This window comes from Dermacentor variabilis, unplaced genomic scaffold (assembly GCF_050947875.1).
Source record: "Dermacentor variabilis isolate Ectoservices unplaced genomic scaffold, ASM5094787v1 scaffold_12, whole genome shotgun sequence".
Lineage (NCBI taxonomy): Eukaryota > Metazoa > Arthropoda > Arachnida > Ixodida > Ixodidae > Dermacentor > Dermacentor variabilis.
In genome coordinates this window covers 10387241-10413344 of record NW_027460280.1, presented here as the reverse complement: position 1 = coordinate 10413344, position 26104 = coordinate 10387241, and the positions used below count along the sequence as shown (strand labels likewise).

Here is a 26104-nt window from a genome sequence, read left to right as displayed (position 1 = left end):
ACTGGTGCAGGATGTACCGATTCATCCGCCAATATGTTCGCTCCTGCCTCGCTTGCCAACGCCGCAAGAATACCCCTCATGCTTTAGCTGCTCCACTGCAACCATTGCCTTGTCCAGGATGGGCCTTTGACAGGGTCAGAGTTGATCTTTATGGGCCCCTTCCGTGTACTTCAGATGGCAACCGCTGGGTGATAGTGGCGATTGATCATCTCACATGCTACGCCGAAACTTCGCCTCTGCCCAATGCATCTGCAGGGGATGTTGCCTGGTTCCTTCTGCATAACATCATACTTCGCCATGGAGCCCCCCAGAGAGTTGCTGAGCAACAGAGGCCGCGTCTTTCTGTCTGATGTTATAGAAGCGCTGCTCAAGGAATGCAACGTAATTCACCGTACCTCTACTGCATACCACCCGCAAACCAATGGCATGACTGAGTGCTTTAACCGCACTCTTGGCGATATGTTAGCCATGTACGTCGCATCTGACCAAACCAATTGGGACCGAATTCTACCCTTCGTGACGTACGCTTATAATACCGCCACACAGGTCACTACAGGATTTTCCCTGTTCTTTCTTCTTTACGGATGCGAGCCTTCCTGCACAATGCACACCATCCTTCCGTATCGCCCTGACACAATGGAGGCTACTACCCTCTCCGAGGCTGCTGCACACGTGGAAGAGTGCCGGAAGCTCGCCCACACATCTACTTCGGAAGATCAGCAGCGACAGAAGCACCTTCGGGATATTCCCTCTTCTCCGGCACCCTATGCCCCTGACTCACTAGTCTGGCTTTGGGTTCCCGCTACCAGCCCTGGACTTTCACCCAAGCTTGTGTCCAAGTACCAGGGTCCCTACCGTGTCGTCAGTCAAACGTCTCCTGTGAACTATTTGGTAGAACCCCTTGAGCCACCGCCGCCGAGGGCGTGAAATCGTGCACGTTCAGTGGCTCAAGACGTACTTTGACCCACCTGTGCTATCTTGCCCGTAGGTCGCTGAGACGGCTCCTCTTCTCCGGGGAGGCAATTGTACTGGAGAAGAACAAGCAGCAGGCACTGCTTCGAGAAAGACGACGACAACGAGTGGTTGGAAACCTTGTGCCTGTGTTGCCAAAGCTCTGTCTCCTCTCGCTGTGGTGCTCTGCTATCTGAGTGTTTTAGCAATCGAACTATAACGCCTTTTGACAAAATAAATAAACATTACTCCATTAATAACCACACCTGCCCGGGCTGCCAAAAGGCAGCTGGCAGTATTGCACAAATAAATAAATACAAATAAATAAATAACTCATCATTGCGCGCCGTATACTGTATCTGCAACTGAAAGCATACAAGAGTGATCTAACGATGGTGGCTCAATCTCGTGCGTGCAAGGGAGAAAAGCAGGGAGGAAGCGCGCCGTCTTCCATCGTGCGCAAGGCACCCGGGGAATGGAGGGGGGATGGAAAGCGCCCTTTTCTGGTGGCTGCTGCATATGACGCAGCTAGTGCGGCCGTGTGGGCCTTATCTTGAAAGCGATCTGCGATGGGGTCAGAGCGCAAGCGCCGAGTGCTGATAGCTTCGTGTACGCCACTTAGTTCACGTTGAAGCAAGATGCAGCACAAAAATCAATTCAAAAGTATTCGTCCTCACTGGAGTGAGGAAGCTGCTACCACGCTTCCTCACTCCAGTGTTTTGACAGCAAGTGTACGTGGTGATTGAGTGAGATGTTCACATTTTCTTGTGCACGCAGGACACCATGCTTGTTAATTTAGTTAGTAAGCTAATGATTGCAAGTTTATATGACTTGTAAAGCTACTATCCTTACTTCGTATAGCTGTCTACCAATTTGCTATCGCAATTGATACGTCACCTTTCGGGCGAAACTACTCTTCTTGAAAGGCATTTTTACGTAACAGACCAGGGCGATTCTAAAGCACCTACTAATGCTTAACTTTCTGGTATAACATAAAGTTCTTGCAATCTGTTTTTATTCTAAATCCACCATTAGCCCTTTATGATAGGTCACAATGGTCCAGGCTTCACCCATATGGGCATGAACACAGATTGGAATAGTTTTAAGTTATACCGGCACTGGGGACAGACACGCCTGCCTGCTGGACCTGCTGCAGCGCATGCCTCCTAATATCTAGTTCGCTCGCAGTGCCCTCGGCCTCCGTTTCATTGTTTTGCGCTTCAGCTATAGGGAACACCGTGCTACTCAGCCCGCTCGCCCCCCCAACCGTATTCTAATACACTCTAAATACAGCCGCCCTAGCCATTCTGACAGCAGCGTGACGAAAGCCGGAAGTGACCGCATGCATGCCCGGCCACTTGCCAGAAACGGCGAAAAGTCGTGTTAGAAGCACGACATGTACGAGAAACTGTGCAGGATGCGGCGTCACGCGGTGCGAGGAATGCGAACGAATGCACTCATTTTTGGAGAACGAATCCGCTCGCTGTTTGCGGCCACTATGAGAGCACACATGCTGAAGTCGTTCTGGCGCAGCGTTGCACAATTTCGCTCAATTTTCTGTGTTTGCTGCAGGAGTTCCACTCCTGCAATTAGGTAGCCACACTTTACAGGCTGTACAGTGATCATTTGCAACCTCTGAAGAGCCCTGTGCATGCAAAGAAACATGTTTGCTCCTAATACTCTGTGTTTTTCAAGTACAACACTTCATAACGTACTACAGTTAAACATCGATATTGACACGTGTACTTATCTTTATCGGGCGACCCCGTTTCGCCGCCTAACAAATGTTATTGCACAGCGCGGAACGCGCCTGCATGTATCCCAAGTTTCTGGAAAGTTATCGATGCTTGTATCTGCTGTCTGTTGTCGCCAAACCTTGTTTTATCTGATTTCATCGCCTGACGCGAATGGTATAGAACTTTGTAGAAGGCGCGCGGGTCCCAACAATTAGTCTGGAACATTCGACGACCCGCTGATCAGATTTTCGACGATCGCCGAGTGTGTTCACCGCTACTGTTGTTCTTTGAGTGTAGCCTGTTTTTGAGGGCACAAGTTCGCCCAATAAAACGCTCGTTTTGTTAATCACAGTTTTGCTGCTTTCTTAACCCTTTCAGACGCCACTTTATCCCGTTGATTGAAAAGTTGCTTTCACCACCATCTCTTGCATCTTCAGAATCATAGAACATGTATAGCTGCAGAAAAGATTAAGAATTTTCAATTGTTTAGCGAGTTTTGTCAAGTTTACAAAATTTCGACTCCATGCGAAAACTCACTACAGGAACACAAAATGTGAGAACATGTACTATTTCGTGTTTTGAAAAGCACTTATCCAGCCACTTGAAAATTATGCCTGGTGCATGACATTGTAAAAAACAATGAAAGAAGTGAACCCGCTACATATAGCATACTGACACAGAGTAAAAACACCCATCCGTCTATCTTCCCACTCATTTTGCTAAAACATTCTGCATGTTACTCAAAATTGCAGCACAGTTCCAATAATAAGTATTTCAATATGTATGAAACACATTTTAAATACCATTACTTTCATCAGGGCTTTTGCTATTGATGCGCTCTTTTGCTGTGCACAATTGTGTAGACAGCGTCTCAAAGGATTAATCGTCACTACCACGTGACATCTGGTGGAGGTGCCAGTGCGTTCATGTACCGAATGCCCCCGCAAAGCTGCGATCCAAGCCCGAAGGCCGAGGACAATACCAACATCCCCCAAGACCAGCCTGCTAGTCGTAGACTGCAAGGACTGCCCCCAGAGCACAGACTTCTACCTGAGTCGACAAAGGAGATAGTGGTCAAAACAACCCCAATGGCTGCCCCAGCGTCCCCCGTTATCCTACAACAACCTCGGGACCCACCGACCTTCCATGGAGCAGCGGCTGAAGACCCGGAATCCTGGCTGGAGACCTACGAACGAATCGCAACTTTTAACAACTGCGACTCCGACGACAAGCTGCGGCATGTATACTTTGCCTTAGAAGATGCCACCAGAACGTGGTTTGAGAACCGGGAGTCGACCTTGACAACATGGGACCTCTTCCGTAGAGGATTCCTGTGCACCTTTACGAGCCTCGTGCACAAGGAAACGGCCAAAGCCATGCTGGACGCCCGAGTACAGCTACCTAACGAGAACGTTGCCATCTTCACGGAAGAAATGAACCGTCTGTTCCGCCACGCCGACCCAGATATGCCTGAGGAGAAGAAAGTCCGCCTTCTCATGCGTGGTGTGAAGGAAGAACTTTTCGGCGCAATGATACGAAGCCCACCGAAAACCGTAGAAAAGTTCCTTCACGAGGCCACCAGCATCGAGAAGACACTCGAAATGCGGAACCGGCAATTCGACCGCTGTACAAACTCTACCCACTACGCAGGAATTCAATCACTGGCCACGGACGATCTGCGCGAGACCATCAGGGCCATTGTGCGCGAAGAACTGCGCAAGGTCTTGCCTTCGTCGCAGCCTCAAGTTGCCTCGATCGCCGACATTGTGAAAGAAGAGGTGCACCGATCACTTGGAGTTCCTGAGGTGCAACCAGAATCACCGCAGCCCCAGCCAGAAGCGATGACCTACGCCACCGTCGCCCGCCGTCAAGGCCCCCCCTGCACGGCCACGCCAGGGCCCTTTAACGCCACAATTACGTCGTCCACTGCCGCCGCTGCCAGCATGCCTGCGCGTCGCCCAGCGCCGCTACGCGAGAAAGATGAACATTTGGCACGCTCCACAGGCATGCGGGTCCCAACGATTAGTTTGGAACATTCGACGACTGCTGTATAAAAGCTGACACGCTTGACCCGCTGATCAGATTTTCGATGATCGCCTAGTGTGTTCGCCGCTACTGTTGTTCTTTGAGTGTAGCCTGTTCTTGAGGGCACAAGTTCGCCCAATAAAACGCTCGTTTTGTTAATGACAGTTTTGCTGCCTTCTTAACCATCACTACCACGTGACAATATAAAGAAGTCAGTGAAATCGGCAATTTGCATCGCTATGTAAAAATTTCGTTGTATTGAAATTTGACCTTTTATGCAGATAAGTACAGTCGCCGATCAATATTTTTTTACGTGGAAAGGGGCCGCGGAATTTTCCAAATTATTGGGCAATCGAAAAAAGCAAATTTGAATGAGACAACAAATCATTTTGGTAAATTTGGGAGTCGGCGACGAATGATACAGTTTCATGCTACGTATGTCGACGATATCTTCACTATCGGCGGTACGAATTAAGCAAAGTCGGCTACGCATTTGCATGCACTCTGCCCCCGCGGCTGATAACGTCACTCATACTGGGACGACGCTATCAGCCAGGAAAAGCGCTGGCAACGAGGAGGGAATGCGTTGTCTGCCTCTCGCTCCAACGAGTCACCGAAAGTCGAGACTACTCAAGCTCCAATACTAAACGTGCGGGAAGACAGCCGACATAGTGCGAAGCAGTATCAGCATGCCCACTTTTTGCACACACAGTAGATTACCTCTAAAGCAGGGTGTGCGGTTGTGTATGCACTCAGCCACACTTACAGTCATGCACTAACATGGCAGAGGCTCGGGCCAGAAATCGAGACATGCGCCTACTTACCCCCCACTCCACCCCCCTCGCGGGCGCTTCATCACGTTACCATGAGCTCACTCCCCTCCCTCTTTCCCTTTACTCACGCGGGAAGGCGTCCCTCGTGAAGCCACCATCTTTCTTGTCTCACCCTCGCACACTCACTTGCATCTAAAGCACACAGTGCATGGGGCGTGATAGGATCTTATCGCACTTGGACTTTACACGGAACATGATGCGCTCCACTTCGGCCGTCGCTCTTGTCACGCCCCGGTGCGTGATTTGAGAGGTGCGTTTGCAAGTAGCCGCTTGTATTTCAATCATTTGACCATCTGCATCTGCGGAAGTTTCTATTTATTGTCTCGGAATTCCTTTGCAGTGGCAGTGAAATTTTGTTATGTTGAAATCACATACAAACACTTCGTTATATTGAGGTTCTAAATACGTGGTGTTCTATGGACAAGAGGTTATGAGAAGTTAAATACTTCGTTATATCGAGAATCTCGTTATATTGAAGTTCGTTATATAGAGGTTTAACTGTATATAATGGCAGAAACTTGCTAACTTTAAGAATACTGGGATGCAAACATCAATTTACATTAACTGTGACAACAGCTATTCATTATAAGAAAGGAATTCCATTCAATTCAATTCTGGCACTATTTCATTCAGTCCCAAAAATCGCTATTCACACACCTCTAGTATTGCATCTTTTATTGTGCTGTCTTTCTCATGTGCATTACAAACAAGCAAGTCACATAAACTTGCACTCTAAGCATATAACATGTAAATAAGGAAAGTTCTGCAGTGGGCTAGTTCGTTCAACATTAATACTGTTGCGCAAAGTGACAAAATGACAGGACAGGCAAAAAATGTTTTGATGCCATAATCATAAGCTTTGTTCATATGCTTGCGACAGTGGAGCTTCGCTTCACCTGTGCGCTTTCCCTTCATTTACCTTGCAGCCTCCTTAGTAAGCAGAAAGGATGAACGCCCTCATAAGTGCTCACCTGCGGCACAGTGTCTGCTCGGCGTCTACTTGGCATTTGCTCACTACCATCATCATGTACCATGTTAGAGCGGGGTTGTAAATTAATTATGCAGTGAGCAATTCGGCTTTTATAGCATTCCGCATCGTCGACACATCACCGGTGCTACTGCTGTGACGTCATCTGTTAAATAGAAATCAAACCATATTTACTGCTCGGCACTGCCTCTGTGGTCCTAGCAGCATCAAAACGAACAGCTGATCTCAACAATATAGACAAAAAATAGCTAATGCTTGTCCTCAGGTGGAGGTGAGGCTAGGCGATGATTTATTTGTTGTTACTATTTATTTGTTGCAGTCAGGGTGGAGAGCCAGTAACAAGTGCAAATTGGGATTGAAGCAGGTGGTCTGGGCTACGTGGGGTGCTGCCATGTTGCTTCATAATAACGGTTAGGGTGGCTACTAGTGTTACCAGTGCTAGCCCCCACAGTAATTCACAGATATACGATGTGCAGGCACAAAGGGCCTAACATCTCGCGTATCGCTGTAATATATCATGTGTCAAGCAAAAATAAAGCTCTCTAATGCCGCCAGTAATCAGACAGTTAAGCCTGGAACTATATTCTGCTGTGAAAAGATATTTCCTGTGTACACCTTGTACCGTCGGCTGTGCTGCAAGTCACTTGTGAGATAGAGTATAGCCTGAGCAGCTTGTATGATGGACCATTCTCCGAGGCTACAAAAGGCCTATTGTGCTTCTTGAAGGCAACTGGACTGTACAAGCCCCTGAGGCTGTTGGCAAACGTTCCTCTTCAAGTGCATCCACACTGACTGTCCCTTTATTATTTTTCTCATCCTTCCTCTTTCTCATCTATTTTTTCCCCTTCCCAATGTGTAGGGTAGCCAACTGAGCACAGGCCTAACCTCCCTTACTTTCCCTCTTCATTTCTATCTCTGTGTATACCAGTTGGCTGCATACTACATTTATCTCGGTAGAGAAACTCTATGAAATAGTATTTTTTTACTACATGAACCTCTTTCATTTAAAAGTTCAATCCTGTAAATCTAAAAGATGTGTTTCCCATTGAAATCAACCTTAAGATGCTCCGGGTGGTCATGAAATGTTTACATGCCTTAAATAAATTATGTAGTATCCAGTGCCGGATTATGAAATTTTGAGGCCCGCGGCTATATTTGCTTCAGGCCAGCAGTGATGCTGACTATGATGCCAACAACAATCATGGTGATCAGTTAAATCTGCTTTGTGAAAACATGTTTCTTTTCTTTGGTCGTCATCATCATCATCCTATTTTATGTCCACTGCAGGACAATGGCCTCTACGTGCGATCTCCAATTACCCCTGTCCTGCGCCAACCAATTCCAACTAGCGCCCGCGAATTTCCTAATTTCATCGCTCCACCTAGTCTTCTGCCGTCCTCGACTGCATTTCCCTTCTCTTGGAACCCATTCTGTAACCCTAATGGTCCAACGGTTATCTAACCTGCACATTACATGACCTGCCCAGCTCCATTTTTTTCTCTTGATGTCAATCAGAATATCGTCTATACTCGTTTGTGCTCTGATCCAAACCACTCTCTTTCTGTCTCTTAACGTTATGCCTAGCAATCTTCATTCCATTACTCTTTGCGTGGCCCTTAGCTTGTTCTCAAGCGTCTTTGTCAGTCTCCAAGTCTCTGCCCCATATGTCAGCACTGGTAAAATGCACTGATTGTACACCTTCCTTTTCAGTGATAATGGTAAGCTTCCAGTGAGGAGCTGACAATGTCTGCCATATGCAATTCAACTCATTTTTATTCTTCTATGAATTTCCTTCTCATGATCAGGGTTCCCTGTGATTAGTTGACCTCTGTAAACATACTCCTTCACAGACTCTAGAGACTGACTGGCTATCCTGAACTCTTGCTCCCTTGCCTGGCTATTCATCATTATCTTTGTGTTCTGCACATTAATCTTCAACCCCAATCTTACATTCTCTCTGTTTAGGTCCTGAATCATTTGTTTTAACTCGTCTTCATTGTTGCTGAATAGAACAATGTCATCGGCAAAACAAAGCTTGCTGAGATATTTGCCGTTGATCCTTACTCCTAAGCCTCCCCAGTTTAATAGCTTGAATACTTCTTCCAAGCACGCAGAGAATAGCATTGGAGAGATTGTGTCTCCCTGTCTGACCCAATTCTTCATAGGTATCTTCCTGCTTTTCTTGTGTAGAATTAAGGCAGCTGTAGAACCTTTGTAGATATTTTCCAAGGTATTTACGTAAGCAGTCTGTACTCCTTGATTACGTAATACCTCTATGATTGCTGGTATCTCTACTGAATCAAATGCTTTTTCGTAATCTATGAAAGCCATATAGAGAGGCTTATTGTACTCTGCGAATTTCTCGAGAACCTGATTAATGACATGGATGTGGTCCATTGTAGAGTATCTCTTCTTGACGCCAGCTTGTTCCCTTGGTTGACTAAATTCCAGTTTTGACCTTATTCTATTGGAGATTATTTTGGTAAGTATTTTATATAATACTGGGAGTAAGCTAATCGGTCTATAATTTTTCTAATGTCTCCCTTTTTGTGGATTAGTATAATGTTTGCCTTCTTCCTGTTTTCTACGACCCTTGCAGTCGATAGACACTTCATATAGAGCCGCAAGTTTTCCTAGTATTATGTCTCCTTCATCTTTGATTAAATCGACTGTTATTCTATCCTCTCCTGCCGCTTTTCCCCGTTTTATGCCTTGCAAGGCCCTTCTGACTTCATCTCTGGTTAGAGGAGGAGTTTCTGTATACTGTTCATTATTGTTTCAAATAGAATACTCCTGATTCCTCTGGGTACTGTACAGGTCAGTATAGAATTCTTCCGCTGCTTTTATTATACCTTTGAGATTGCTGATGATATTACCCTGCTTATCTTTCAGTGCATAGACCTTGGTTTGTCCTCTGACAAGTTGTGTTCTCACTGATTTCAGGCTGCGTCCATTTCTTACGGCTTCTTCAGTCTTTCTCACATTATAGTTTCGAATATCACTTATTTTCGCCTTTTTGATCAGCTTTGACAGTTCTGCGAATTCTATATTATCTCTTGAGTTTGTCACTCTCATTCTTTGTCGTTTCTTTATCAGGTCCTTTGTTACTTGGGAGAGCTTGCCTACTGTTTGCCTTGAAGCCTTGCCTCCCAATTCAATGGCTGCCTCTGAAGCAAGCCTAGTTACGGTTTCATTAATTGCGTCTATGTCATCTTCATCTCTCTGTTCTAAGGCTGCAGAATTGTTTGCAAGTACCAGCCTGAATTTGTCTGATTTTACCCTTACTGCTTCTAGGTTGACCTGTTTCTTCTTGACCAATTTCACTCTTTCCCGCTTCAAAATGAGGGGAATCCTAGCCCTCACTAACCTATGATCACTAGACTTTACCCTACCTATAACTTCTACATCCTGCACTATGCTGGGATCAGCAGAAAGTATGAAATCAATTTCATTTCTTGTTTCACCATTAGGGCTCTTCCAGGTCCACTTTCTGTAGCTGCGCTTCCTGAAAAAGGTGTTCATTATTCGAAGCTTATTCCTTTCCGCGAATTCTACCAGCATCTCTCCTCTGTCATTCCTAGAGTCAACGCCGTAGTTGCCAATTGCTTGTTCACCAGCCTGCTTTTTCCCCACTTTTGCGTTGAAGTCACCCACTACTACAGTATACTGAGTTTGCACTTTTCTCATCGCTAATTCAACATCTTCACAAAACTGATCTACTTCATCATTGTGACTGCATGTTGGAACGTAGGCTTGTACTACCTTTAATCTGTACCTCTTATTCAGTTGATTACGACTACAGCTACCCTCTCATTAATGCTCTAGAATTCGTCAGTGTTGCCCGCTATGTCCTTATGGATTAGGAATCCTACCCCGTATTGCTTCTTATCTGGGAGACCTCTATAGCAGAGGACATGTCTGTTATTCAGCAACTTATAAGCCTCACCAGTTCTTCTAATCTCACTAAGGCCCATGATACCCCAAACAGTTCCTCAAAGAGATCTGCTAAGCTAGCCTCACTCGACAGAGTTCGGCAATTAAGCGTTGACAGGGTCAGTTTCCATTGGCGGCTTGTCTGGACCCAGAGAATGTAACGTAATTCTTATGATCCGTTGGGCACATTGCTTTCATTTAACCGTGATGTTAGTCACAAATTTACTAACTGCTTGACTGCCATCAGTCAGGAAAAAGAGAATGCTTGTTGTAAAGCAACAAACATTTTAGTTATACATGTACATTTTAAATTGCTCTGCATATGTGGCATAAAATGTTGTTGAATACGAGAAAAAATATGGAAAGTGTAAGTCACATTTGTCTAGAGTATTGAATTGGCTGCTATGTTTCGGAAACAGAAAAATCACAGGTTGGCGCCACTATGACATCATGCATGCTCATGCCCCAAGCTAGGTCCATTTACTATAAGACAAACATGGAACCTAGCACGTACCACAAGGTAGCAGCTTCGGAGACTGGCACAGTCCACAGCTGGTCACTTGACCACGACAAGTACGACTCAGACTGTATGACTCTACCTTGAAACCTTAAATGGAATTGGAGGCTTATAGCATGTGCAATTCTGACGAGTACTTTAGACCTGATACAGAAAACAAGCGGCAATTCAGGCTAGTTAGTCTGTAATACTGCGGTCCTAATAGCGCTAAAAAGGCAAGGATGGGCATAATGACAACACATGATGCTATGGGTTGTCATGTCTGTCTCTGCCCTTGTCTTTCTAGTGCTACTTAAGCTCCCAGAATAAACAGTAGGCTTGTGACACTTGCTATTGTTCACATACAAAAATTAAACTTCTGACAATATCAGGAAGCAAAAACAAATTTCGCCTCTAAAAATGCCTTTTGTATAGTGAACTCTGGTATAGATTTGGCAAAAGAAGTACTCAACAAGTGCTGTTCAATGGATATAACGACTAGAGAGTGCAGCTTCTTGACGTTGGAGCACAAGCAATTCTTAATCAAGGAAAGCTTAGAAAATGAGTGTTTGTTCTCACAGTTTTAGTCTAGATTCCAACATTTTCAGGAGGTCACGAGGAGTACTATCTAGCATAGGTGTGCGACCTCAGCAGGAAATGTCGAGACAAGATAAATTCTGTACATTTAGAATAATTTGTTGGCCTGGTTGGTGAGTTCCGCACTCTACTCAAAGGCTCAAAAGTTTTATACTTAAGGCAGAGAGAGCCGACATAAGTATCTAAAGGGAGGCAACAATCGTGGAAGCTCTATACCAGGCTTCTGAAGCAACACTGCACGCTCCTGCAAACCGCTCATGAACCTTGAACCTCGTTTCACAGAAATACCATAAAAGAGTTTTCAGCTTTGGCAGCTTTTTTCGAAATGATTGCGCCTCGACGCGAGTTTTGCCAGTTTTTCCGTCTTGAGCCTGAGTATGAAGACAATCTTTCATGCCTCAGAAATTCGGAACAATTTCTTTGCATGAGTCACCCTGTAGAAATTAGATTGTATTGGACAAATTTTTCAGAAAACAAGGCTTTCTATATTGTTCAAAGCTGTTCAAAAAGTAGTTCGAGTGCTTTGACGATGCAAAAAAAAACACGCACAACTTCTCACAAGGAGTAAAAAGTTTGACTGCCTCAACACAATTATCTACACTCCATGCACTTCTAGGTTTAAGCAGTGATCGCAGCATCGTGCATGCATGGCCAGCGAATTCTTTATGTGCACCCGCAGGCCCTTGTATTTCCCTGCCATGTTTATAGTTTAGTGTGCTCGAGCCATGTTACTGGCATTGCATAGAACTGGCCACGATAGCTATTGACTGAACTGCCATTATGCTGAAGAAGAAAACACACACTTGTTACCACAAGTTCACCCGTGTACATTTGGCACAAACCCACTGAATCTTTTGTGAACGTCACCATGTAGCCTGTACCAAAGGACATGGGAAAGCTAGTGAACGTGATACACATATGGTGTAAAATTGACGAGGGAGCAATACTCAGCTTCTTGCTCCACTGCAACAATCCATCTCGTTAAGTTAATTATCTGCCATCATGTCAGCAAACTCATCGCATGTCGACTTGCTAATATAAGAGGTTTGCTATACGTCATTGTCATGATCCAAATGAAAAAAGAACAAAGACGCAGGGGGTGTTTTGCAAAAGAGAAAGAGGTGAAACCTCGTATTTCTGTGTAGGCAAGAGAGAAAGGTGCCTCGCGTGCTGGCCGAGCAATGCCTCTGTGCAGGTCACCTCCTCATACTACATATTCTTTACTTTCATTTCAGCGACTATTATACTGTTTCGAAGAACTCTGGTGGTAGAACACTCCCTGGAAGACACTTTACAGCTTTTATAGTATAGCTAAAATTTTCCACAGGGCCCTCGCAAAGTTTTTTTTAATTGCTGAGGATCCCATCAAGGGTTTGTATTCCATGAGTTGTTTCACTGTGTACCCCACATTGATAAGCTTTCCAAAAATCTGAGCAATGCTTGTTACATTCTGCTGAAGTGCCAAAATTGTTTTGACACAGAAACCCTTTGAGAAATTTATTTCAGCCTCTTCAATAGCCATCTGTGTTACTGTGTTACATCTAGAGGCCATGCGTACATTGAGCCAGTTATGAAACTTCAAAAGAGGGCTGGCTGTCTGCTTTATAACTTTATCACATTACAATGCTAACGTAACACTGCTCTTTCAAAAAGTAAACATCTTACCATATCCTTCATTACTGGACTTCAAACTCTTGTAATGGTCAATGATAGCATCTTTGCAACTACCCTTTCTCTGCGAAGAACTTTACATAATCGGGACACTGTACACAGTGCACTACAAAAAATGTTTCTGGTTCCAGAGGTAAACACAGAATTTCAAGTGTTGGAGTAGTCTAGCGGAACGTTCTGCCCACAGAAGTTAAACATGAGGCTTATCTTGGGAGATAATTAAAACTGTATTTTCATGATCTCCTTTTTTTTTGTTTAATATTATATTCATTGCTTGCCTTTTTCTTTTTTCTGGTGCAGTTTCCTTTACTTGTAAATGTTTAGTATGCTGTTTGCATTCTGAAGATTCTTTGTATTGTGTTCTCTTCTTTGTCTGATGTAAAGTGCTTACTGTTGCTTAGTTTGTTAAGTACATGTGTCTATGCTATCTTAATTGCTTTGCTTCCTCTACATAGTTTTGTTATGGATCTCAATTAGTTTCGTGCTCAGGATCCAAATGCACTTGTTCACGTGTTTTACTCTGTACTGTATGCAAGAAATAAATTTCAATTCAAGGAAAAATTTTTCTCATAGGGCCCTCTGGCAGTCAAGGTCGTGAGGCTGCAGCCCCCTTAATCCATGGATTAATCCAGCTCCAGCAGTAACCAGTAGCTTGACTGCAAGTTTTGGCTTGCCATCTCTTTCATCAGGTTGACATTGATTTAGACAGCAGAAATCCTAAAATTCATTGCATGCTGAAAACAGCCTTAAACCAGAGGGTGCAAATAAACTTGTGTTCTCAAGAACCTAACCTTTCCTTGGGGCTTGCTAGAATGAAAGCCAGTTTAGGAAACTTAATCTAAAACTCTATTTTGCTGACTGCAGCATTTATCATGGATGCGAAGGGGGTGTTGTGACAGAAAGCTGGTGCGCACGTACAACGAAAAGTACTATGATGCTGATCAAAAGTTTTATAGGTGTAATGTGTAAAACCACAGTTATGTAGAGGAATGACATGAAACTGGTCATAACTTGAAGCAATGGTTCATTACAGATGGGGTATACATATATGGGCACATAAACATGATGCTCAATGCAAGTATGCATGTCCCATTTATCCACACATTCTTTATATTTATATTGTTCTTCCAATACATATGCTCATCTTGTATTTATGCACGCATTGCTACGTGTTGCCAAAGAAACCAATAGGAAACACAGACCTAGTCAAGCCGATTTTATCGCTTTTTGTCTGTGCCCCTGTCATTTATACATTGTATAGATACGAAATAAAGTTCAAAGTTCAAGTGTGCCAGGTGCAAGCTTGACTTGAAATGACAGTCATTTTTCAGATACAAGTGGCGTGATGAGATACTGGGAATCAATGCTTGTTATTTCTTTATTCACACAATGATCTGTTGTATAATATTTGTGCACAGATACCCCAATTAATGACGCATCTCTGAATCACAGATGTCACATCCCATCTGCCCTATGCAACTTTGCCACATGAAATAGGAAGCTCATTGACATAGTCAGTTAAGGATTGTGCAAAACTGTTTTCCTGTTTCTTGCAGTCTTGTCTATCATGAGTACTTGCATAATGTGAAAAAGAGTACCTTGATGTTCTAAATGTTATGTATATATGACAACACAACTATTCTTTTTCTATGATCAGAGGAGGCTTTTGTGTCAGTATATCAAATGAAGTTCTTTAACAAACATGCAACAGGTACTTGCATGTGAACAAGCGTATGTAGCCTCCCATAGGCAAGCACGTTGATGAAAGTATCTTTCAGCCAGATTGGCAACAAAACCTTTCCCATAGGCTTTTTCGTGTGTAAAAGCTGACCACACATCTTTTGATCTAGCTGATTTATCTTTTAAGCTACAGGTCTGTGCTGTTTTCCTTGCAACGAGTCCTTGTACATGTGTCCAAGAAATGCGAGTCCTTCATTGTGTTTCTTTTTCTACAACTTCGATGTTTCTTTTGGCAACAATTTATTGCACATTTTTGAAAGCTCTTCATACAGCAACCATTCTTTCTTGGAAAACTTATTTCAAATGAAGTGCTAAAGTTGTTGATAGACTATTCATGTAGTTTTTTTTAATATCCTTTGTCCCCAATAGTTAGCCCTCTTTTTGCACTAGCTGGTTGAGATGTGGTACCTAAATATATTGAAATAAATATTGTCACTGCAAGTATCTACGTCATCGTATGACTACTTAATATTTGATGCTTACTATTTTTACTCAATTTATATTTGAAACTTAACATTCGCCCACCTCTACTTCTTATACAATGCACAAAGATGCACCCAAGCCGTAGTTGTGCTTTCTGAAGTGTTACATTGTTGTATACAATAGTGGCAAAAAGCAGCTCTTCATAGAGAATTTGATTGTGTTGTTTTATGTATTCTGTTCTTCTGCCATATGTACTGTGAACTGATAATTATATAGCAGACAGATATACAGCCTCTCAATGGAACAGACATTTATTTGATACACATGAACTTGCACCTTGTTCAGCTGGCTTTCAAAATTATGCTGATTGTGGCCAGCTTATAGTATCTATAGAGTCATGTTGACGGTGTGGCCTGAGGGGACGTGTGCAATGCTACTGTGAAGCTAGTTATTGTTCTCACAGCAATGCATTAAGTAATGTTATTGCTTAATTATTATAAAAAAAGACAGCATCAGCCAGGTTGTAAGAGTGAGAAAAATTATTTGTGAAATTCACCAAACACACAAAACAATATAATATGAATACATACAATGTGCTAGTTAGCATTTCTAGTGATTAAGAGAATGATATATGGGATGCTGTGTTAATTGGATTTATTTGTTATGTTACAGCACAGGCTGTGAAGTTAACTTGAACATGTTTAAGTATTTACAAAATTGGGAAGGTGGCAGTGAGACTCCCTGAGGAAGCAATACCTCAGTCATATTAATGGTATGACTTGACCATATAATTTCATCATTGCTTGTTTAGAAATATCATGGTGGGTTAGAACCTATGAAATGCCACACCAGCAAGGCTGAACATCCATCCTTACTTCTCAGAGGCTTAAAGAATGATACAAAGTTATGCTTTAAAGCACATTTTGGTAGCAGATATGTGCCATGTTCATTTCAGGGGAATGGAAAGAGGTGATTGAGCACAGCCATGCTGTGGTAGCATGCGTGAAAGAATACAGGAGAGCCTGGGGGCTAATATATGTTAATAGAGTGAACAAGTAGCTGTGATTTGCAAGATTATTTTAGTCCACAGAGGATGCTGCAGTAAGGTTTGTGCAACTACTGTAAGCAATACGAGAACGAGTGAAAGATTACTAGTAATATATGTATTTGTATGACAGATGATAATGTGCACCCAATTGCCGCTATGCATTTTTTCTATTTTATGTTCAGCACAGAGTGCGAGTCACTATGGCTTCTAAACTGCAAATTTCTGCATTCCGTTTCACAGTGCTTATGGGGCTATCTGCATTCATTTGACTACTTTAGAGATTGGATAATAGAACGTGTCCGCATTGCAGATTTACGCAGAACATATTACGAATTCGTCACAAAGCTCCACCCAAGAAACTGTCTGTTGGTTATGAAAATAAAAAATGGCAATAAACATTCCCTTACTTTCTTGCGCTGCCATGTACACGGTGCTAATGAACTAATATCTATATTGCAGACTTTATATGCTTTCATTAGAGGTAGGTGCAAGTTGGACTGACACAATGAACATGCATTCATTGCGTACAAGCTACTGCATGTTGGAATTGGTGTTACAGCAGGCATGGCAAATGTTCTCCCCTACTTGTGTCTTGTGTACCATATGAGCCAGCATTTCATTTCATTGTTGTGTACCTGTTTAAGCTGTTACTGATTAAGCAGGGCAAATATAAAACGACTTACTACGTCAACCATTTCACATGCAAGATCACTGCACTCATTGCAGAGCTTATTATAGAGTTTTAGATCAGGGGGATGCAATCGTTGAGGCCCCAAGTACTACGGGGCCTCAATGCTTGCGCCCCCTTAATCTAGATCTCTATAGTTGCTTGATAATCTTGGTTTGCTTTGAGATGAAGTACAGTAACTGTGCACCTGTTTGTTAGCCTATGCACTTCTCTTTTTAATTTGGCTGTGCATTAGCTAGCTAGGTTGTCACTACATGAATGGGACATTTGGGCCATGCCCAATGCAACCAAATAACATTACTTTGCTGACTTAGCTTGCTCACTGACTGTGCAAGCTTCTTTGTTATCTAGGGAAAAGAATAAAAAGAGAATGCATGCATAAATGATGTTGACAGCAGCAAACGGTCTCAAGGCAATCATTCTTGATTGTCACCATTGCTGAGAGAGCAAGCATGCCTGTATTCACTTTGACCACAGGCTGTACATTGTTTAAATGCTGATAGAGGTATGGATAAATAGTGAAGGGGCAGCAGATTGGCCACCAAGGCCTTTTTGCATGGGCACTGCTGCCTCATGTGCCTCCGCAAACCTCTGTCATCGCATAAGGCATGAATGAGATAATGCCACATTTATTAGCGTGGACCTTTTTTGGAACCAACAGGAAATGTAAACATTATGTGATTTCACAACTATATGGGGTGTCTTTTCAGCAATATGAATATTTGTTTTCATGCAAACGTTCCGCTCTCAAAAACATATCTGATAAGCATCTCTGCCTAAGGTAAACATTATGTGATTTCACAACTATATGGGGTGTCTTTTCAGCAATATGAATATTTGTTTTCATGCAAACGTTCCGCTCTCAAAAACATATCTGATAAGCATCTCTGCCTAAGGTAACTATCATACATACATATCGCTTTTATGTCTGTCATAATCAATGGTAATCAATAGCTTAAGACGTACTGGTGGGCTAGTTGGTTAGTCATGATGTAATCAATTGTAGGTTCACTTTTAACTTGACAGCTACTAAAAAAATGGGAGCAGTAAAGTGCAAGTAAATCAACAAGCCGTTGTTGAAGATTCACACGCATGCTCGGTGATAAAGAGAAGTGACTTTATCTACACAGCTGTATTCCGCGATGATAGAACTATCTAACGCTGCAGTGCATCAGCGTGCTACGCTGTTGCTACGACAGATCCCTTGTTCATTAGCTTAAAATATGCATGTGTGTTCGTGTGCACGAGCATTTTTGCAAGCTTTCGCTAGCACACCTACAATGAAATCACCATCGCGCCGGACACAACCGAGGACATAGCGATGCATGTTGTTGCAACATTAGGTGGTAGCAATAAATAAATAAAAGAAAAAGTGATGCAGGTAAGATGACTGCACAGTGATCCAAAGGTGGGTCACAGCATCGATGCAACATATGCAGTACAGAATGTGACAGTACAAGAGTTGCGTTTTTGCCAAGATGCGAAAGTTTTACCCACATCGACAAAAATATGGCAGTGTCATCTGCTGATGGCGATAGTTGCCGACTTCGAACACCTTTGCTCTGCCGAATGGTTGCCAGCTCTCAATTAACAGACATCGAGTCCACAAATCGGAGTGCGGATGTCGCTCAAGCTAACTAATAAAAAAATAGCTAATAAGAAAACAAACATCATAACAAAATCCTGGCATGCACAAAATTTTGCTGGTTGCCAGCACACGGGGCTGCCAACGCACTGTTGCATGTTGTCAGTCGCTGGTTACCTGTTTAGCCAACCAGAGGGCGCATGCGAATTGCACTGCACCATGCAATCCCAGTGTAAATGCAATTTTGTGACTTGTCCCGCCTGCCTTCCATGAACCGCCTGCATATGGTGCGGCTTGCGGTGATGGGCTGCTCGAGCATGTACCGGCTTTAAGCCCCAGCAGGGTGATTTTCGTAGCTTGAACTCGACCCCCGCGTTACGTTAGAATAATGGCAAAATTTACTATATTGAAACAGATATTCTAAATTGCACAGTTTTTTACGTTATGGCAACATTATGGCGATGCAGAGCGTTCCGTATGATGGCCACTTCGAGAGACGAGTAACTTTGATGGACAAGGAGCTGGGAAACTCCGCTGTGGCTCGGCGGCTTGACGTCCATGAGTGGACAATTCTCGGATGGTGGCGCCAATGGGAGGCCCTTTGTAAATGTGGGGCTGGGTGGGAGCGCCTCATAGTGGCCTGGTCCCCGAATCAAATGGTTGTGCAGTCTTTTAAGATGTACTTAATCTCAAACAAGCTTGACAGCATGGATGACTTGATTCTTGGGCGATCACTTCAAAAATAGCTTCGCTTTCATGAGACTTGGCTAATTTTGGCACAGAACCCCTCAAAGTATATGGCCAACAGCGCTCTTGGCACAGCGCCAGAAACACTGGTCAGGGATGCTTGTGATGCGGAGTCACGCAAATCTCCCAAAGTGATCACCCAAGAATACTTCCCAAGGAAAGGTCCGTCTCCTCCTCAGACAAAAATGAAAGTGAAGAGAACTCGTTTCCGAATTGATCCCTTGAATGAAGTTACCATTTCTCCTTTTGTTCATCTTGCGTTACATTTGCAGTTGTTTTTTTTTTTTTTTTTTCGCGGACTTGCAGTCCGCGAATTGAAAGTCCGCGAATCGACCTTTGCGAATCGAGGTCGCGTTACATTTGAGTAAATACAGTACTTGATTTTGTAGAACATAAAATTTTCAACCCCACCCCTTACGTAACACCCCTGAAATGGGGGGTTCTTAAGAAAAATAAACTGAACAATGTTTGACGCAATGTCCAAGACAAGATTGTATGCAATACTGTTTAGCGATATAGGGCCGTAGTTGCTTACTAGGTCTTTCGAGGAGAGTGTGTTGGGAGGCTAGTTGGTAAGACATTTTTTTGTGAACTTAAACTGCGCTAGGGACGAGACACCGAGGTAGATGAAGACAGGACTAACGCAGACTAACAACTGGTTTATTGAAATCACACAATGCTGCCTCTTCGAACTTCGAAATGTAGGGGCTTGCCGAGAGAGTGTTCCACGGTCACGCGGTTATGATCCGGTTTACGCATGCGCATAGTTTGAAAAGGCAGCATTGTGTGATTTCAATAAACCAGTTGTTAGTCTGCGTTCGTCCTGTCTTCATCTACCTCGGTGTCTTGTACCTAGCACAGATTAAGTTCACAAAAGAAATAGGTCTTTATTGCCTCATTTAAACATTGGCATTACTTTGCCAATCTTTAATTCATGTAGTATTTCGACACAACTCGACACAACTCTTTGTGCATGACTGAGTGAACCTGATAACATGATAGTAAAATAATGCTAACTACAAAATGAAGTGTGCACAGCTCCAGAGGGAGAGCTGAATTGATGGGCATTGCTTGCTGAAAGGTGAGAACAATACATGGCGGCAAAACAACAAGCTACACACCTGCAAAGGGCACTGCAAGGGTTGTCCCAGTGGCTGTGATGTGCAGCACTGGCAGCACACTTCCCTAGCCCGTTCAGCAGGTCCAAGAGTTGCCAGGCAGGTCCTGTGGTAGCAGTGGCTGCAACTGTCCCAGACATTGACCAGTGTATACATTGCAAGCACTGAAATAAGCATGTCAATCTTTCTTGACATTCTAATGAAGATCCCAGATGCAAGGGACAAAAACCACATCACCCCAAAAAAGTGGAGCACATGAATGAAAACAGGCTGTTAGTGTATAACCTTGTGGGAAAGGTGGCAAGAAACACCTGTTCAATGCAAGGCTGCTTAAACAATGCTTCAGGACACTTTTGTTTAAACTTGATAGCAATGAACTAAGAGATCTTTGAAAGAAGTGATAATGAGGTACACTGTACCCTCGTGCAATCACTCTTGAATGAGGTAATCATCAACCTACTTTTATGTACACTGCAGGACAAAGACATTTACCAGCAATCTCCAATTACCACTATCTTGTGCTAGCTTATTCCAAGTTACGCCGGCAAATTTCCTAATTTCATCACACCATCTAATTCTCTGCCATCTTTGACTGTGCCTTGGCACGCATTCTGTGACCAATCATGCACGCTCAATTGCACAAGTGCAGCCTGTTGCGTCACGCCCAAAAGTGGGAGGGAGCACTGTGCTTACAGTTCCACCAGCATTCGTGTTAGTAGATGTGACACTGCTACAAAACGCCATGCGCGTTTCCAGTACAAAAATGCACCTTGCAGCGTTTGCGAGTTTTTTGAAATGGTGAAATTCCTGCTGAATCCTTTGCAAGGTGCAAGTATGCCAAGAAACTGCCACGTACCGTCGTGTATGTCTGACGTAAGATAGAATTCTGACTTGAGCTACCATGGATTTCCGGTGGACACGGAACGCCAGCAAGCATGGCTAACTAATATGTCTAGACAAGGATCTGGTGGGAAAAGAAACCAGGCGGGTACCCTCTGGCTGCCTTTTTCGGTGCCTTTGAGGTCACGGGTATGGCCGAAGTTTTGATTGAGCGATCGTGCCATGAGGATAGCCTGAAGTCGGTGGCTTTCCGTTTCTTACTTTTTGTGCCAGAGGTAAACACATTGCCATGGTAATAACGAACGAAAGACCTTATATAGTAGAACACACAGCATTTTGGCAAATAATTAAAATTATGCTATTCATTGACTCAAACCAGGCATACTCTTAATTGTGGGTTACACCCTGCGTGAATGCTGTGTAGACCTTATGTGAACATTGATTATTATGGGTAGTAGAGGTTTTTATTTATTTCTGCTTCTTTTTCAATAAGCTTTCAGCTCTTGGTGATGTGCCCATTTTCATATTTATTTGTATAGGGGCCGATTGCTGTGCTTTCACTAGTACAGTTGTCCAGCATGCCTGAAAAAGAGATACGAAAAAAATTAATTTCACGCATACCAAATGATCAGTGCATCTCGAAATATGTCGAAATGAAATGCAAATTTCTTGTCCACACAGGAAGCTGTTGCATTGTCCCCACCAAATTTGAAAGTGAGAGTGATGAGAAGATATACTCATTAATTCTGCAATGCCTTTAAATGACTCTGCCAGACAGCTTGTATGTCATTTTAACAAGGACACCAGGCTCACCTGTTATAAGCCCACAGACAAGGCAAGGTCTTAACAACTTCTAAGTGAAAGCATAAGAACTGGCGGTTGCAAATACATAGTATGTAACAAATAAGTTCAGTGGAATCCCACATGGTGGAGCAAATGTCATCAGAGAGAAAAATTGTCATCCACCCGAATGTAGCGCGAAGCTACAAAGGAAACACATATGGGTTTCTCAGAAAGAAAGACTCGCAGTTGAGAAAAATTCGTCTTAGTCCGGGATTTGAACACGAGACCAACACCTTTCTGGGCCAGTTGCTCTACCATCTGATCTAGCCAGGAGGCTAGCAGATTGCAGTGCAGTACCTAAATAATCTACAACTCGAAGCACAGGGAATGAACTTGACAATGATGATAATGAAGTGTATGGTGCCCTGTATCTGCCTTTTGAACGTCGCTATTGGAGATAACAAATAAAACTTCAGCATACTAGAAGTTACAGCTTGACTGATATTGTGAACAAACATTACGAAGAACTTGAAAGCAATATCTTTTGTAACTTGTTTGGTCAGTAACTAGCCTATGCAATGCCATCCTGTACAAAGAGTTGGAAGCCAGAGACTGCATTTTGTTAAGTTTTGCCTGGTTGCCCAGATGATCTTTTGTTCTCACAACTTGCCCGGATGTTCTCGTTTGAGTGCTCAGATAACGGCTCTGGCTTTTGGCTCAAGGTCACCTGAAGGTCGCCAACAACGGGAGCTAAAAGCATTTCATGCTTAAAAACAGTGCCAGAGTGGAAATGATGTCTCGAAGGTGAAGCTGCACTGCAGCCATCTTAGGAGGGGCATGATAAAACATTAGCTTATGGTGACGTAGCACTTTTCTCACACTTTCCATGAGTTAATCATGACTTATTTTTACCAGACAGGTACTTATCTACGTGTATCTCTGTATTACTGGTTTTAGTGTGAAATCTGAACATCACGGCAACTTTTATTGGAGATAATGTCGTCAATACTAAGACGAAGTTACTATTTTCATTGGGAACAACCAGCTTTTATTTTGTAATTAGTCTAGCATTACAATAACAGAGCCAAATCACATAATCTGTAAGTGGACGTCACCCGACAAGGCTCTATTTCAGAGGTGAAGCAGGGGGCAAGCGTTAGCTTCACTTCTCCTAGTAACAAGCTACGGGAGCTTCCACTTTTTTTTTAAAACCTTCTTGGATTAGGTAGTGCTGGTCCAGTTTAGTGTATCTTTATGCATTGCAAACTTGGGGAACGCAACTTATCTCCTCTACGCATGTTGTAAACTGGCAAAACATCTCCCAGAAGGTGTTTGTGCCACGACACCACTCTGTCACCCCCAGCTCGTGGTCTATTACAGTGGCCATGCTGTAATAGACCACGAGCTGGGGCTGACAGAGTGGTGTTGCGGTGCAAACATTCTGGGGGATGTTTTACCATAATAGACCACAGGTTATATGGTCTACACATTAAATGGCCTGCTCAGCTCCATTTCTTTCTCTTAGTGTTAACTAGATTATTGGCTATACCCATCTGCTCTCCAATACAAACTGCTGTCATTCTGTCCGTTAACTTTACAGCTAACATGTTGCATTACAATGCTCGGTATGCGGTTCTTATGCATCTTTGTTAACCTTCAAGTTTCTACCCCAAATGTTAGTACTGGTAGAGTACAATGATTGTACACTTTTATTTTCAAGGGTAGCGGAAAGCTGCCAGTCATGATTTGGTAATGTCATGAGGTGTCATAGTTTGGTCATGGATTTGGTATATGCTACAACCCATTTTTATTCTTCTGTAAGTTTCCTTAATGATCAGCGTTTCCTGCAAGTAACTGACCTAGATAAACATTCTACTCTTGGACAAATTCTAAAAGCTGGCTGGCAATCATAAATTCCTGTTCTCTTGCCAGGGTATTGAACATTACCTTTGTCTTCTGCATACTAATCTTCAACCCTACTCTTACACTTTCTCGCCTAAGGTCCTGTACAATATGTAGCAGTTCATCCCCAGCGTTTATGAACAGGACAATGTCATCTGAAAACCATAGTTTGCCGAGATATTTCACCGTTGATCTTCACTCCTAATCCTTCCCAGTCTAATAGCTTAGATAATTCTTTTAAGCATGGAGTGAACAGCATTGGAGAGACTGTGTCTCCTTGTCTTTCTGACCCCTTTATTGATCAGTTATTTATGCTTCTCCAGTGAAGAATTAGGGTAGCTGTGTCATCTATATAGACAGTACACTTTTGTTAAATTGATTCCAGTTATTTCAATCTTGACTGAAGGTCCCAGCCGGTGCCCATACATTCCTATGGGCCTGTGCAAGCTCCATCACTTGAAAGACATGAATGAATTAATGTATGGTGTTTATTGGCGCAAGGGTCAGGTATGGCCAAAGAGCGCTAGGTCCGTGGTGATGAGTTCGCAATGTAGTTATAAGTTCTATGAGGTTGATGTGATGTGGCTGTAAAGGGGCCTTAAAAATAGTCGCCCTAGAGTGCGTAAAATCTATCTGTAATAAGATTATGTAGATGACAAATGACGTGTTCTATGTGCAATAAAATCCATCGTGAAAGAATGATGCAATACAGAAAATATGTTAGTGAAATTACTGCCTCGCCAGAGCCCTTGAAACACAAGGGCCTAGAGGCATGTGCTATATGAAACAGCTATCACAGCGGCATCCTCTAAAGAGAGGAGACGCTACAAGTGTGTGGGGCTAATAACATGTAATACAACATCTTTCAGGAAGCCTAGGACTGCGTTGGTGTCAAAGAGCAGTTTTGGGCAGAGTAACATTACAGGATGAAGGGGTATGTGCTGCCTGTACGCTAGGGAAAAATGTTTCTTTCTCTCAGACTCGACTTTCCGACACTCCAGGAGGACGTGGAGGATGGTCAGCCTCTCCTCACATCTACCACAGGTTGGAGGATCATTTCCAGTGAGTAAAAAGTTATGCGCACCAAATGTGTGTCCTATTCTGATACAACAGAATGGGACATCTGTTCGCCGTTATTTTGCTATGGAGGGCCAAGAACCTAACTGTGGCTTTATCACGCGCAGTTTGTTATTTATTTCTTCGTCCCACATGCGTTGCCAGTGGTTTCGTAGTTTCCTTCTTAAGAAAGGCTTCAGGTCTGTGACAAGGACTGAAGCAGTAGGATTAACTGCATGCAATGAAATTGATGTGGCCATCTGGTCCGCTAGAATGTTACCCTAGATGCCCCTATGTCCAGGCACGCAGCATATAATCACATGTTGGTTAGATATATATGCTTTACACAGGACGGAATAGAGTTAATTAATTACTGGATTTTTGTGCTTACAGAATGACATCAAGGCCTTCACAACACGAAGGGAGTCCGTATATATAACTGATTTTTGGAGTTTTGCTTTCCTTATATGCTGCACAGCCGACAATAATGCGTAGGCCTCAACCATAAAGATGCTTGTTTCCGGATGCAGTACATCGGATTCCGAGAAGGATGGACCGATGGCTGCATAGGACACCCCCTCATATGACTTCGATGCGTCTGTGTAGAACTCCGTGCTGGAGTGCTTGTACTGGAGTTCCAGGAAATGCATTCGGATTTCGATATCTGGGGCGTGCTTTTTAACTTGTAGGAAAGATATATCACATTGTATCAGCTGCCACTCTCAAGGTGGTAGCAGCTTAGCTGGAGGCATTAAACAATGTTTGAGGAGTGGAACATCCATTTCAACACTAAGCTCCCTCACACGAAGTGAAAAGGACTGTCTTACAGAGGGACGATTACGAAAGAGTGTAGCATATGTCATATTGTTAACGGTGTTAAAACACGGATGTTGAGAATTAGAGTGAACTTTCAGAAAATATGTTTGGCTGATTTATGTTTTCTG

At 43.2% G+C, this 26104-nt stretch overlaps 1 protein-coding gene across 11 annotated transcripts in view; it reads right to left on the bottom strand.

The window, feature by feature from the left end:
• The window catches only part of Vps8 (vacuolar protein sorting 8), a 947651-nt gene that overhangs the window by 36767 nt on the left and 884780 nt on the right, over positions 1–26104 (bottom strand). For 9 of the 11 annotated variants that reach the window (XM_075677136.1, XM_075677139.1, XM_075677141.1 and 6 more), the window contains one exon: positions 20583–20706. In XM_075677136.1, the coding sequence (XP_075533251.1) occupies positions 20583–20706 (124 nt within the window). Of the gene's footprint in view, positions 1–6516; positions 6679–20582; positions 20707–20730; positions 22002–26104 lie in introns of those variants that run through there. The other 2 variants (XR_012825005.1, XM_075677146.1) reach the window with 2 other exon arrangements.